We start from the raw sequence: 14,933 nt of genomic DNA on the forward strand, positions 1-14,933 counted from the left end.
TCTGAAAAAACAGTCACCTTAAAAAGCAAACACATCTGCAATAAAGTTTAAAAGGTTGATACACAACTGCTATGATGACACAAACTTGACACACAAGCTTCAAAATTGGTGACAGTGTACAAATGTGATGTTAAGAGCTCATAACAGCTACAAAACATAACAGTAATGAAAAAAACAGTTTGAAGTCAGCAAAGCAATAATCCTTTAACAGCAGTAACAATATTGCTCAATATGAAATTCTTAGTCCAGTTGAGACAACATTTGGGGGAATTCTGTTGAACATGGTTTTCAACGTTGTAGTTACACGGAAGTCACATTTCTTTGGTACTTGTGACTCAAAAGTTCCCATAAGTTGGAAAATGTGTGGTGTCATATTTGGAGAACATTTGATTGGACAAAAAATCTGTGTAATGCAGTAATTAATATGTATATTTCATATATGTAGATCTGCTAAAAGTGAATTTTGTCAACATTGACAAGTACTTAAGCATTCAGATAGACCCAAACTCAAATTTCTAATTCATGCTCTATTGAGCATGTAAAGTAAAAGTGTACTAGCAGTAAAAATGTGAGTCTTTCCATTGCCTCTCATTTCTAGTAATATCAGCCTACGAGTACCTCCAGTTTCAATATTTAGACATGGCAAAAAAAGCGAACAACTTTTCCAAGCAGACGTGTGTCCTATCCTCCCTTCTTTCACCCTACCCTTGCCTCCTCTCTCCTTTTCTCCTTCCCTTTTTAGTTTGCTCTCTAATTTTTGTCTGCATTCCACCAGCTTCTCCCGAGCTATAAATATCGAGCCGAATGAAAGGAATAGAGAGAGCAAGAGACCAAAAAAGATGGGAGAGATGGAGGGGGAAAGAAAAGAAAAGTTGCGGGCTGTGGGGGGCGAGTTTAAATGAAACCAGGTGGGGTCTTTGCCTGTGTGTGTGTGTGTGTGTGTGTGTGGCTGGTTCATATGCGTGTATGGAGGGGGGTTGGCTGCATGTATGTGTGTGAATCTGTATGCTGTTGTTCTGTCGTTGAGCTAGACACATTTGGAATTTTGGAATTTGGGCCGCAGACCAGGAATTTTCATCCTGGGGGGTCAGATGAGGGGGGTCTTGGGGCGGAGGATGGCCGTGCAGGGGGGCTGTATGGGGGTCGGAATGGGCTGTCCCTCTCTCCTCTCTTCCGTCTTTCCCTCCCTTGCATACATTCACAGTCCAGCTGTCCGTCTCCACACTCACTCTATCAGGCTGAGGAGTGAGGATAGAAGAGAAGACGTGCCACCGAGAGGAATCCACCGGAAGAAAAGAAGAAAAACCACTGCATTCAAGAACACAGCAAGAAGAAAGCCCGGCCTGTGAGTATACCACGTTTGCGAAGGAAAATCTAATATTGCACTGTAATATAATGTCATTGTACTCCAGTAGCTGTTGTTTGCATGGGGTCTTTGGGCCATTGTGGATCTCCTCATCTAAGTAAAGCAGATGCGTCAGGCTGAATTGAAGTTATGTCACAGACAGTGTGGCAGAAGGAGAAAGCAATAAAGGGCAAACTAAGGAAAATTTCAACTGGCTGGTTTGCAAGGCTGCACACGTCACGCTCACTCTCCAACTCTCTTCCAAACATCCACGACTACAGACAGCACACTAGAGAGAGAACAATCAATCACATTATTCAGCAGATCTCCTACCATACGTACTGGTGAAGATCGTATTATCTTATTATATCTACCAACTTTCCATGCATCAGTTTAGTTTTAACATTTATTACTCAACCATCATGATGGTTTTACACATCTCCTCACGTCTGAAGTGTTGCAAAACTTTCCAATCTCTTTTCCAACCTCTGTTTCACAACCAAACTAATGCCATTGACTGTACGTTGTTATTTGAGCCCCGCGAGCGTAAAATGGGTGACTTTGTTTAGATAATGTTTCTATTTTTAAAGACAAAAAGCTGATTCATACAAACCCCCGTCTGTTTATATGAGCTGATATGATGTGAACGACAGCAGAAAGGGAACATTACGCAAAGACTCTCAAAGGTATCTGAGGACACAAAAAGGTCTGGGAATTTGTGGTTTGTGCGTTTATAACAAAATCATTTTGGAAGCACAGGTGTCGTTATAAGAATGAAGGCTCAGTAAAATAGCTATGTGACATCAGAACAGGGAACACTGCTTTACTGTACTTACACAGGCCACTGCTGTTATGTCACGTTTGTTTATGTGTTCTGCTAATTACTTATGTTAGATGTTTTATTTTATATGGCTGGATGCTGGCATGAGCATTTATATAAAAGCAATGAGTGTGACAGGGAGTCAAGTAAATCAGACTGGGTCCCTCTGTTGTAGCCACATTAGTTCTCTATTTTTGGTATTTGGAAATATTAATTTTTCTTCTCAGGGCTGCTAAAGTAAGCAACATGGAAGTAGTGAGCATCACTGATGGCCACCAAGGATCTTGTCTAGAACTTTTATAATATATACACTACCGTTCAAAAGTCTCATTAAAAAATCTATTCAGCAAGGATGCATTAAATTGATCAAAAGTTATGTTACAAAAATATTTAATTTCAAATAATTTTCAAATAAATGATGTTCGTTTTGTTTTAAATTTTGATAGTGATAAAAAACATTTCTTGAACAGCAAATCAGCATATTAGAATGATTTCTGAAGAATTATGTGACACTGAAGACTGGAGTTGAGTTGCTGAAAATTCAGCTTTGCATCACATGAATAAATTACAAAAAATAGAATGAAATAGAAAACCTAACTGTAATAATAATTGTTTCTTAATTGTTCAAATAAATGCAGCCTTGGTGCATACTAGTAAGAGCCTTTCAATGGTCAAACCCAAATTTATAAGTAGTATAAACTTATAAGTAGTAATAAACAGCCAATATGATTGTTATATGCATGCTAAAAAGCAACTATTTAATAGTGAGAACTGGTCCCTAAACTTACCAATAGGTTGTATATCTAATGCTGACAAACATTTTAAATTGTGGCTTAAGTGTCCTATTCATTTGGGCAAAAACCACAATGAATACATGTGTCTATGCTGTCTTTGTTACCAGTACAGCCATGGGGGTCCTGACATAAAAACCCCACTTAGGTTTGCACAGGTGGGAGGAGAGGAGTTGTATTCATAAAATCATAAGTGCACTGACCAGCGAAGTTTAATGCCTGAGTGCTTTACCCACCTTGAGTTTAATGCCCAGTTGAGCACACGGAGTTAACCATAGACATGACACTGGACTAGTGTGTGTATGTTTATAAGGGTGAATGAGAGGTAGGAGGAGAGCATTTGTCATTACATGTGTGTGGTCTGCCCATGAAGTCCACTCTTTATTACTTGTGTTATTTGTGGTCATATAATCACTGCAGACTTTACAAAAGTCACGGGACTACCAACCAACCAAATCTTAAGCAAACAGAAGCATGCCTATTCCCATCTGAAATGCCCCACATTTATTCATTTTGCTTCATAGGGAGCCATATGATGATGACACATCTACTACAGAAAATTTAAAAAAAAAGTAGAACAGAAAGTAAGACTTATACAAGGGCTTTCTGGGTAACCACACTTTGACCTTTCCGGCGAACCTTGGGGGGGGTTTCCCGGGAATGTGATACTGTGGGAAACACAGCAAGTGTCCGGCTGACCGTTATTCAGAGCGCTGCCCACATCCTCTCCGCTGGAATTCCAGAAGGTCAAGTGCCACTCAGACATGATGGCAGACGATATTACCCACGCCTCCACACTGCCCACACTCTGGCCAAGCGACTGGACTGTGCTCTTGCTGGCCTTGAGTGTGTTTATGATGGTTGATTTCATGTTTTTCCCAGTCCAGTGCAATACCACAGGAACAGCCTTCTTTGAGATTTTGCGGGTCGCTATTTAAACCATAAGTAGCACGTAGGTCAGTCAGTAGGAGCGGGTAAATCACACACAGATGAGAGATTTGCGAGCATGTTTGTTTTGTCTTAGTGTTTCAGTGTGTTTGCGTGTGAAGTCGCAAGTGTTTCTTGTACGGCGGCTACTGTAAGTGGCTTGAATCATTTCATGCGGTTTGGGAGGAAAAGCAACAATTCTATCTGGAGGCTGATGCAGCGGGGATAGAATGTGCAGGTTTACACATCACCCTGCGGTTTGCTGTTTGTCACAATGAGTCAACATGACAATACTTTTAGACAGGACTCTCTGCTTTTCCAGAAAAGAGCTACTGCTGGGCTTTGTGTCATGTTGGAGGAGCTTTTGTCTTTCCATACTACGCTTGTGTTTGTGTGCAAACTCTATGTAAATGTCAATGTATGTGTGTATTTACAGAAAAGAAGGCCAGGAAAATAGAGTTGCATTTAATAGGTCTGTGTGAAACCTTGACATTAAAGCCAGAAATGTTTCATATAAATTACAGTTAATATTTAATAATGACAGTTAATAATTGCTCTTGGGGTATTTGAATGAAGAAAGGAGCTATCCAAATGAACAGAAAAGTACTGTACATCAGAGAGAGAGAATTTTGATCATCTCAAATGGTCTAAATTAACATCAATTATTGTATTAAGAACAAAAAATGAATGAACAATTAACAATAATATGTCTATATTTATAAATTAAAACCAACCCTTGATAAAAAGTTCTGTAAAATGATATAGTGGTCCGTTATTACTTCATTATACTGAATATATTAACAAACATCAACAAATTGAACCTTTTTGTGAGTTATAAGTGTTATCAGATTCATTCTTTATCGTCCTCAGAAAGCGAGAGAATTTGTTTTCACAGATTGTACCCAAGCTGTATAGTCTGATAAAATTATGTTACCATTTATTAGATTTTTTAGCAAATGTATCATTGCTATTGGTACTCTGGAGTACCTTGGAGTAGGCTACTGTTTAAATATCATTTTACATTTCATTTATATTTATGCATTTAGCAAATGCTTGTATCCAAAGGGACTTTTAGGAACTCATTTTGTCAAATATAATTTTGTCAAATATCAGTATCAACAATTGTAGAGTGACAGATTTATTAGACAATTAGATTAGGATATCATGATATATATATATATGTATATATATATATATATATATATATATATATATATATATATATATATTAAAGTTCCCAAAAAAAAATGTAACCTGATACAGTCATTGTACCACAGTAAAACAGTACTTTTGAGATCAAGTAAAGAGCCTATTTAGAAGTCTTATTCTCTCTGTTTATCTCACAATGCAGACGATAATGCAAGTATCATAAAATAATTAGTGATTACACTATTTTAAAATCATTAGTCTTTTTTCAATACTATTCAAGTCTGAGTATACGTCTAAGTCTTTTTAATTTTGTTGCAATTTTAATACAACCACTAGGGGGAGTCTGGTACTCAAGCAATTTCAGCGGTCGTGTGGATTGCTATTAGAGGCCCTGACACTACATTAGGCCTATACACTCAATAAAGCTGCAATAAACCACAGACATCTGTTTTGACTTTTAGTTATGACTAAGATAGTGGGATCACTTATATGGGTTCAAACAGTGATGTGTAAAGACCTGTCAAGCTGTTTTGTTTCTCATCCACAGATTCCTCAGTGTAACTTCATCGCAGCATCATCTAATCCACACCAGAGACTCTACCAGCGACTGTGTATGTGTGTGAGAGAGTGCATGTCTGTCTGATTTCTCTTTAGTCAACGCGTTTGGAGGTGTTTTTCTGCCTGTGCTCATCAGAGCGTGTAGAAGGTGTGTGATGATGCGGCCCGGGTGTGTTTTGGTCTTTTGTATGTGCATCTCTGTGTTTCTCCACTGCGCTATTTCACAGCCACCCACAGAAACTGACACCTACACGGTAAGAAGGAAAAAAACCTCCCCGTCTTTCTCCCTCCCTCCCTTTTCTATCTTTAAATACATCTTCATAATGTATGTTACATTATTGTATATTTATACCTTATATTCACACACAATGTGTAACTATGTAATATACATATAGTTTAATTTCTACTTTAAGTGTGCTACTTTAATTCATGTTTTTTCCCCCCTATAGGAATGTACAGATGGGTATCACTGGGATCCACAGACTCAACACTGCAAAGGTAAAACACAAAACATCCAATTAAAAGGGTCCTTATGCAGAGTTCAACACTATCTAATACCCTAACCAGGATATCTGTAGAAGTTCACTTTACTTTAAAACAAATCATCAAATACAGACAATAGTTAAATCACACAGATCAGGAGTTTTGGATAAGAATACACACACACACACACACACACACACACACAAAATATATATACTTGATGTATAATTAAAAATGTGCAAAAAAAATAAATATGAAAAAATAAAAAACCTATAGGTATATGATATATACACAGTAAGATGTGTCAGTAAGATTTTTAAAATAAATTAATATTTTATTTAGCAAGAACACATTCCATTGATCAGAAGTGTCAGTAAAGACATTTGCAATGTTATAAAACATTCTTATTTCAAATAAATGCTGTTCTTTTGAACTTTCTATTCATCAAGGAATCTTGACAAAAGGTATCCCAGCTTCAATTGAAATTATATTTCACAATATTAATGTTTTTGCTGTATTTTTGATACCTTTTTGAGCATAAGAGAAAATAATTTTAGTGAAGTTTACAGTAATGTTTAATATTATGTAGTTAAAGTAACAATTGTAACTGTTATGTAACTATCATCATATAGTGTGCTTTTTACCCACAAACACCTGTGTATTCTGCAGATATAAATGAATGTGAGACAATCCCAGAGGCCTGTAAGGGGGAGATGAAGTGCTTTAACCACTATGGGGGCTATCTGTGCCTTCCTCGCTCTGCCTCGGTCATCCCTGCCCCTGAACCACCCAAACCGATCCACCCCAGCCTGGAGAACACTGCCAGAGAGCCATTCAACCCATGCCCTCCAGGTTTTGAGCCCCAGGGAGACAGCTGCGTGGGTGAGTGTGTGATAACAAGCGTGTGTTTGCAGAACAGGTGTCAGACGCCCTGCGAGTTTGCAGGAATCAGTGTTGTTAACAGTAGCATGCCATTGTACAAAGTCACTGAGTCATGCCATGTGTGTCCGGATCAAAATGAAAATGAAAATCAATTGTATCAGTGAACGGGATGGTGAAAGGGGGATTATTGCATGCAGTGTTTTAGTTTTGACTGTTAGTGTTCGAATGACTCAGACAGAAACAGGTGGTCAGGGGAAATGGTCAGCTAGTTTTTGCGCTCAGACGACTGTGGGAGTCGTGCTGAAGTCTTGGCAGGGGGCCGGTCTGCAGGGGGTCGAAGAATTTACTAAGACTGAGGCATCCCAGCTGTCGTCTACCGTTAAGAGGAAGCGAATAGAGATAATGTTACTCAAGACTGCTATGTGGACACAGCTTTCACTTCCTATGAGCTGTGAACCAATAATGCTGCAATAACTACGTTCCACAGTAATGGTGGCTCCAGTGCCCAAACTGGGAAGACAAAGAAAGATAAAAACCAAACCAGAGATAAATTTAATAAAATAAAATAAATTTCCATGATTCTGTCTCACAAAAAAACAGATGTGGATGAGTGTGAACAGGACAGTCACGACTGCCAGCCCAGTCAGCAGTGTTTCAATACAGAAGGCTCCTTCTCCTGCCAGTGTCCAGATGGGTATCGCAAAGTGGGAACAGAATGCATTGGTGAGAAATGAAAATTCCTGTGTAATTTTGTAGCAAACCCACAACATATTTTGTCTCTCCAAAAATCTGTCACAAAAAAATCACAAAGATGGATTTTTATTTATACTCATGTCATTTTTATTTATATTCATTTATTTATACTCGGGTCGTTCCAAGCCTTCCCTTGTGAAAAAGAAGTACACTTAAAGGGGTACTTCACCCAAAAATGAATATTCTGTCATCATTTACTCAAGTTGTTCATAACCTGTATGGGTTTTTTTCCTGCTGAATACAAAAGAAGATATTTTGAATAATGTGTGTATCCAAACAGTAAAGCATTGACTTCCACGGTATTTTTTTTCCATACTATGGAAGTCAGTGTGGTCCATCAACTGCTTGGTTATCAAGTCATCTGAAGCCATATGATTGATTTATGTGAGGAACCTACAGAATTGAAACTGGTTCATTTACATGCAAATATATTGAAACCAAGAGGCATGTTGAGGTCATGAAGGTGTAAATGTTGACAGACTTTCATTTTGGGTTAACTATTCTTTTAAAGTTTGGATTTGGTACAATTAAGTAATGTTTGCAGGTAAAATGGGTTAATAAAGTTAGCTCCAGTACCTGCAAAGTTATTACTTGACAAGAGCTTATATTATCTTTAAAGGAATAGTTAACCCAAAAATGAAAATTCTGTCATTAATTACACACCCTCATGTTGTTTCAAAACTGTATGACCTTCGTTTATCTTCAGAGCACAAATTAAGATATTTTTGATGAAATCCATGAGCTTTCTGACCCTCCATACCAGTAAAATAGTCCATGTTACAACAATGGTTAGAAAATAAGTAAGGACATCAGTGGTTCAACCGTAACTTTACAAAGCTACTAGAATAATTTTTGTGTATAAAGAAAACAAAAGTAATGACTTTTTTCAACAGTTCTTCTCCAAATCACATCTTCCGCCATTATCGAGAGCACCTCTGCACGTAAACGCATGCATGTGATGCTGCTGAAGTAAACCTTGTTTACTAGCTTTCTGTGCCTTGATCATGGTAGGACCTTTGCTGTCTATGCAAGGTCAGAAAGCTCTCAGATTTCAACAAAAATAACTTAATTTGTGTTTTGAAGGTGAACGAAGGTTTTACAGGTTTTAAACTACATGAGGGTAATTAATGAAAAAAAAAAACTAATTATTGGGTGAAATATACCTTTAAATATGGTCTTTTATCTCATATTAAGTTATATCATCTTAATTATGTTAATTATAATTTAGAAATATTATCTTAATATTTATTATACAATTAAATATCTGTAAATAATGTAAGTATACACTTTTGAAACAAGTTGTTGCCAGGGTTAAGTTCCAGAGAGGATTCCATTTTATGAGTATATTGTGCCTTAAATGGCATTAAATGACAAGATCATCTATCATTGTCTGTTCAGTCATACCAATGAGGAATAAAACTGATTTATATGTGATCTAATTTTATGTTTTAATACTTTTCAGACATTGATGAGTGCCGGTATCGCTACTGTCAGCATCGCTGTGTTAATGTCCCTGGCTCATTCTCCTGCCAGTGTGAGCCTGGTTTCCAGCTGGCTGGCAACAATCGCTCCTGTATTGGTAAGCCAACCCACACGCTCACTCCCACGCCCCGTTTTGCCATACCCTGAGTCATAGGCCAACCCACCCCACACACACACACACACACACACAAGCACTTGGAATCCAAACCCACATACTTACACAACTCCCTCCTACACCTCATTTTCTTTGAGTAAAAGCCAAAATATTAACCAGTAAAAGAGCACTTTGTGCATGTTGGAAAACAAGAAATCGAGACATTAAAGTCAGTGTGCATTGCTGTTTGCAGCACATTTAATTTCGGAATTGGATGTATTTCCAAGTAAAATAAGATATTCAATATGAAAAATAAAGTAGGACAGGACCTTATTTTATCCATCAGGAATTGATTGGATCATGGAACGCGGGGGCTACACAAGAATCGAGATGAATTCCAGTTTGCTAAAACATTGTCAAAATAGCCTTTTTGAAATATTGATTAAAGGAATAGTTCATCTAAAATTTAAATATGCTGAAAATTTACTCAACTTCAGGCCATCCAAGATATAGAGGAGGTTGTTTCTTCAAATTTAGCATTACATACCTTTCTCAGCAATAGATCCTTTGAAGTGAATGGGTGCCGTCAGAAGGAGAGTCCAAACAGTTGATAAAAACATCACAATAATCCACAAGTAATCTACAAGACTGCAGTCATCAGTTAATGTCTTATGAAGTGAAAAGCTGTGTTTGTAAGAAACAAATCCATCAAGGTGTATTTAACTTCAAACTGTTGCTTCTGACTGAAATCCTCCATATATAATATTACTTTCTCCAGTGAAAAAGTCTTTTTGCCTAAATCATCAGAGTAATATATACAGATCAAGCACGTTTGTGAAACAGTGAAACAGTCCAAAGCCAGAAGTGACAATTTAAAGATAAAATGCCTTTCATGGACTGGAGTCTTGTGGATTATTATGATGTTTTTAATCAGCTTTTTGGACTCTAATTCTGACGGCACCCATTCACTGCAGAGGATCTGTTAGTGAACAAGTGATGTAATGTTAAATTCTGAGAAAACTTTTGGGTAAACTATTCCTTTAATTTCAGTTAATTAGGATGATATTTTTCTGTAGAGTACCATGCACTGATGAATTGTACACAGTAATGTCACCAGGAATGTGCATTAAGACAATTTTGACTCATTGGGTGCACTAAAATTAAACGGCACACTTCCTTCCTTTAAGGTAACCCTAAAACAAAAGAACTGAGTTTTTGATTTTGCTTAAGTGGCCACCTAAAATTATTAAACATTGATTTATGCCAACAATAATTGCCATTGCAGCTCAGAAAGTATCTTTTTTACGTAATTATTTACATCCTTCACTTTTTGCCTTATGCTTAGTATTTTCATGTACAAATCCTTTCTGCTTTGTCATTCTGTTGCGCTCAGATGTTGATGAGTGTGGCATGGGGGCCCCCTGCAGTCAGAGGTGTTATAACACGTACGGGACGTTCCTGTGTCGTTGTGAGCAGGGTTATGAGCTGGGGCCAGATGGCTTTGCTTGCAATGGTAAGCTAAGAGCAAACACAAACAAATGTGAAAAACTAAAATAAATATGCATATTTGTGAAAAATGTTTATGCATCTTACAACTGGAGCAACAGATCATATTCATTCTCTGTCCTCAGACATAGACGAGTGCAGCTACTCCAGCTACCTGTGCCAGTATCAGTGTGTTAATGAGCATGGAAAATTCTCCTGTGTCTGTCCTGAAGGATATCAGCTCCTGGGAACGCGCCTCTGCCAAGGTTCACCTTAATCTCACTCACTTCAAATTCACTCATAGGGCAAATAAGAGACATTCTTTCTATCTTTCTTTCTTTCTTTGAATCTAGACATAAATGAATGCGAGACAGGAGCTCATCAGTGCTCTGATGGACAGACTTGTGTGAACATTCATGGAGGTCACAAATGTGTTAACAACAGAAGTTGTCAGGAACCTTACGTGCAAGTGTCTGAGTAAGTAAACAATTTGAAAATACCACAAGAAGCACTTGCAGGCCATTCAGTTCACACAGTTATGCATCAGAACTTCTGAGTTATTTTCCTCTCCATTAATTGTCTGTTCTTCATCAGTGGTGCCTGTTGAGACATACCTGACATGGTTTATTTATTTTTCCATATCTGAAGCCAGTTCTTCAGTCTGTGCCTCTGAGCATGTATCAACAGAATCTGCAGTTCCACAAGCTTTAAATGAATAACAGGTGGTAAGGCATTTCTGAAGAAATATCTGGCTAGATGGATGGCATCCGAATTTTTAAGCCAATTTTCTGGACATATGGTACACACACTTGTACCATTTATTAGATATTAGTCAGTTATTAGTCATGCAAAAACCTGACTTAGTAGATACTATTAAGTTTATGTATCAGTTTAATTCTAATAAGTTTAATGCTGTTCTGTTTAAGCCATCTAAAATGTTACTGGTTCACTTCAGTTCATTCTAAATCAGTCCAGTCCTGCAAAAGTGTATTGATTCTTTTTAGTGCAGGTCAGTTTCAATCTAATCAATTCACTTAGATTTAGTCCTGGAAAATTTAGCTGAGATCTGTCCTAACTGATGTCATTTTCTCTCTTTATTCAGTCGCTGTACGTGTCCTATCACAAAGCCTGGCTGTCGAGACCTGCCCTACTCTGTCGTGCATCGCTACATGAGCATCACGTCCGAGCGCTCCGTCCCCTCAGATATCTTTCAGATCCAGGCCACCAGCGTCTTACCTGGAGCTTACAACACCTTCCACATCCGATCTGGAGATGACAATGGAGACTTTTACATCAGGGTACTTTAAAAATGATTTAACTTACTTAATATTCTGAAAGAATAAATTAATTTGGTGTATATTCTTATACTGAAAACTGACGTACAGTAGTTTTTGCAATTATTTTGTCAGGTTTTCTAGTACACCCTCAAAATAGCTAAATTAATATCTTGAATACAGTTTATTTTTTCTTACCCCATTGGCAAAATATAATCTTCAATATATACAGTACAGTTCAAAGGTGTGGGGTCAGTACGTTTTTTTTTTTTTTTTAATTAATTACTTTTCAGCAAGGATGCATTAAACTGATTAAAAGTGACATTATTTAAAAAGTTTAAAGGAATCCAGAAAAATAAAAAAGCAAATATATAAAGAAATTCACAAAACTATTAAGCAGCACAACTGCTTTCAACAAAATAACAATAATAATAATAAAAAATGTTTCTTGAGCACCAAATCAACATGATTTCTGAAGGATCATGTGACACTTAAGATTGGAGTAATGATGCTGAAAATTCAGCTTTGCATCACGGGAATAAAATTACTTTTTTCAATATCTGCAAATACAAAATTGTTATAATATGTTGCACTTTTACTGTTTTAACTGTATTTTTGATCAAATAAATGCACCTTTGGTGAGCAATGAGACTTAATTTTTTTAAAATGTTACCGACCCCAAACTTTTAACAGGTAGACCTAGTGTATGTATAATCAAGAAGACCCTTTTGATTCCTGCCATTAGACTAGTGCATTTCTTACAGAGCCAGATTTTTAATAGTGTGCCTGTCATATCTGTTTCCTCAGCAAATCAACAACATCAGCGCCATGCTTGTTCTCGCTCGCGCCGTGAACGGCCCCAGAGAGTACGTGCTGGATCTGGAGATGGTTTCTGTGAACCCGCTTGTGAGCTACCACACCAGATCTGTCCTGCGCTTGACCATTTACGTTGGGCCTCATGCCTTTTAGCTGAGAGAGATGTAGAGATGCCCAGAGAGGGGAAAAGGGGGTGGAAGAGTGGAAGCACTGATTGATTCATCCAACAAGGAGGGCTTATGAGCTGAATATGTCTGGCAGCTGACAGACATCATTTCCAAGATTGTATAAAAGTCATTTTCACGAGAGATGTACCAACTTATACAAACTCTACATCATAAATAATAAATAGGCTATTAGAGACAGGCTCTATATTTTAAGGACAAGATGTCGACAAGATAACAACTCAATATATTGTGTCATATAGAAAGGGGCAAAGTTACTAGCTGCACTATGATTCCAAACCTGCTGTACAACCAATGTAAACTGTCTTTTGTCATTTCTAAAAATAGCCTCTTTCTCAGGATGAGGGCTGCAGCTCTGCAGACTCTTTCCACTGGTTCGCTCTTCCAGTTCAGAAGTCAGCAATAATAACTAATCCCTCCTATTCAAATAAATGTAGCAATAACAATATCAAGGTTGTAAAAAGTATCTCTGTATGTTCTTAAGTGTCAAAAAGCCTCTTTTAATTTTCCACTATGTATAATCCATCTCTGAGTTCAGTATTGTTTTTATTCATTGTTGTTATTCAGTAACCACTCAGTCATTCCAAACCTCTACCCCACCACCACCACCACCACCATCAATACTGCTCATGTTACTTTATGTCGTTTTTTTTTTTTTTTAATACCACGCTGCCATTGTTGTATTTCAATCCTGGATTTATTACTGTAATAAATTTGATAAGGCCATAAAATTCTGGCTCCAGACCTCCATATGTTTGCCTTCCAGCTGGGATGTTTTCTTGGCATTTCTCTGCTATGCATCCTCTTCTGCCTAATGGAAAGTCTCGCTCACGTGCCCTGCTTAAACCTTCCACCCACCCTTGCAATCTCTTGACTCATCTAACCACAGGATAGACTGGAACCCTACTGAGCAGCTGCCCGCCTCTCTGCTGCTTCATTAGCACAAGCCTGACAAGAGATAGAGCTGATTTAGAGAACCGATAACATTGTATATTCAGTATAATCTACAGCCTCTTGTCTGAGCCATTTATGGAAAATATTTAAAGTGCAAGACAATGACATTTTATTTAGTAAAGTAGGACACGCTATTCCAAAACTCAGTCTTTTCTGATCAATACTATGTTAGTTCGACTGAATCACAGATGCAGGATAATAAAGCTTTCTTGATCTAAACTGTGTCCAGTAGTGGCAGCAGGAGGGCTATTTCTGAATTTTCAGAATGGCAAAGAAAACTTCTCTGAATGGAATTGCAGTGGCCTGAATCATAATGGAGTTATTGTACTTGAGGCTAATGGGGTGATGATGTCACAAGATTTACAGTACATGATTGTGTGTAGGAAGTGTTCTTTTTCATATTCGATTTTGCAAAAATTTTAAGTTAACAAGTTAAAATGCATGTTTTTTTGGATTAATGATTAATGATGTAATGTATTTCAATTAAAAATTGCCTTCTTTTAACTGAAATTGCCCTTTTAGTAGACACCAAATAATCACATAATTTTAATTAGAATTATATAATATCTGAAATAAAATGGTCTTCTTTTGTAATAAAAGGGCAAAATTAATAAAAACAAATACATTAAGTCTACCTTTGAAATAAGTACAAATTTAGCCAGAAATAGAAAAATTATAATTACAAAATAAAATAGAATAATATTTGAATTAAAATAGTCTTGTTTTGACAGAAATTGTCCTTTTATTTCAAAAGTATAATATAAAATAATATAATATAATATAATATAATATAATATAATATAATATAATATTTGAATTAAAAGGGTCTTTTGACCATTGACAAGTTGACAAATGGTATTATAGATCTGAATTATAATACTGTATATTATTTTGCATTATTGTATTGTACTGTACATCCATCCATTCATTCTCCA

The 14,933-nt window shown here is 37.0% G+C and overlaps 1 protein-coding gene across 1 annotated transcript; it reads left to right on the forward strand.

Moving 5' to 3' along the window:
• Positions 1–1,106: 1,106 nt before the first annotated feature.
• On the forward strand, positions 1,107–14,181 carry efemp2a (EGF containing fibulin extracellular matrix protein 2a). Its single transcript, XM_019115491.2, has 11 exons — positions 1,107–1,345; positions 5,580–5,844; positions 6,040–6,088; positions 6,743–6,955; positions 7,556–7,678; positions 9,171–9,287; positions 10,678–10,797; positions 10,916–11,035; positions 11,123–11,246; positions 11,872–12,067; positions 12,851–14,181. Exons 2-11 carry the CDS (start codon positions 5,746–5,748, stop codon positions 13,010–13,012), a joined length of 1,323 nt encoding a protein of 440 aa, XP_018971036.1. The 5' UTR covers positions 1,107–1,345; positions 5,580–5,745; the 3' UTR covers positions 13,013–14,181.
• Positions 14,182–14,933: the final 752 nt, after the last annotated feature.

Source organism: Cyprinus carpio, chromosome B14 (genome assembly GCF_018340385.1).
Source record: "Cyprinus carpio isolate SPL01 chromosome B14, ASM1834038v1, whole genome shotgun sequence".
NCBI classification, from domain to species: domain Eukaryota; kingdom Metazoa; phylum Chordata; class Actinopteri; order Cypriniformes; family Cyprinidae; genus Cyprinus; species Cyprinus carpio.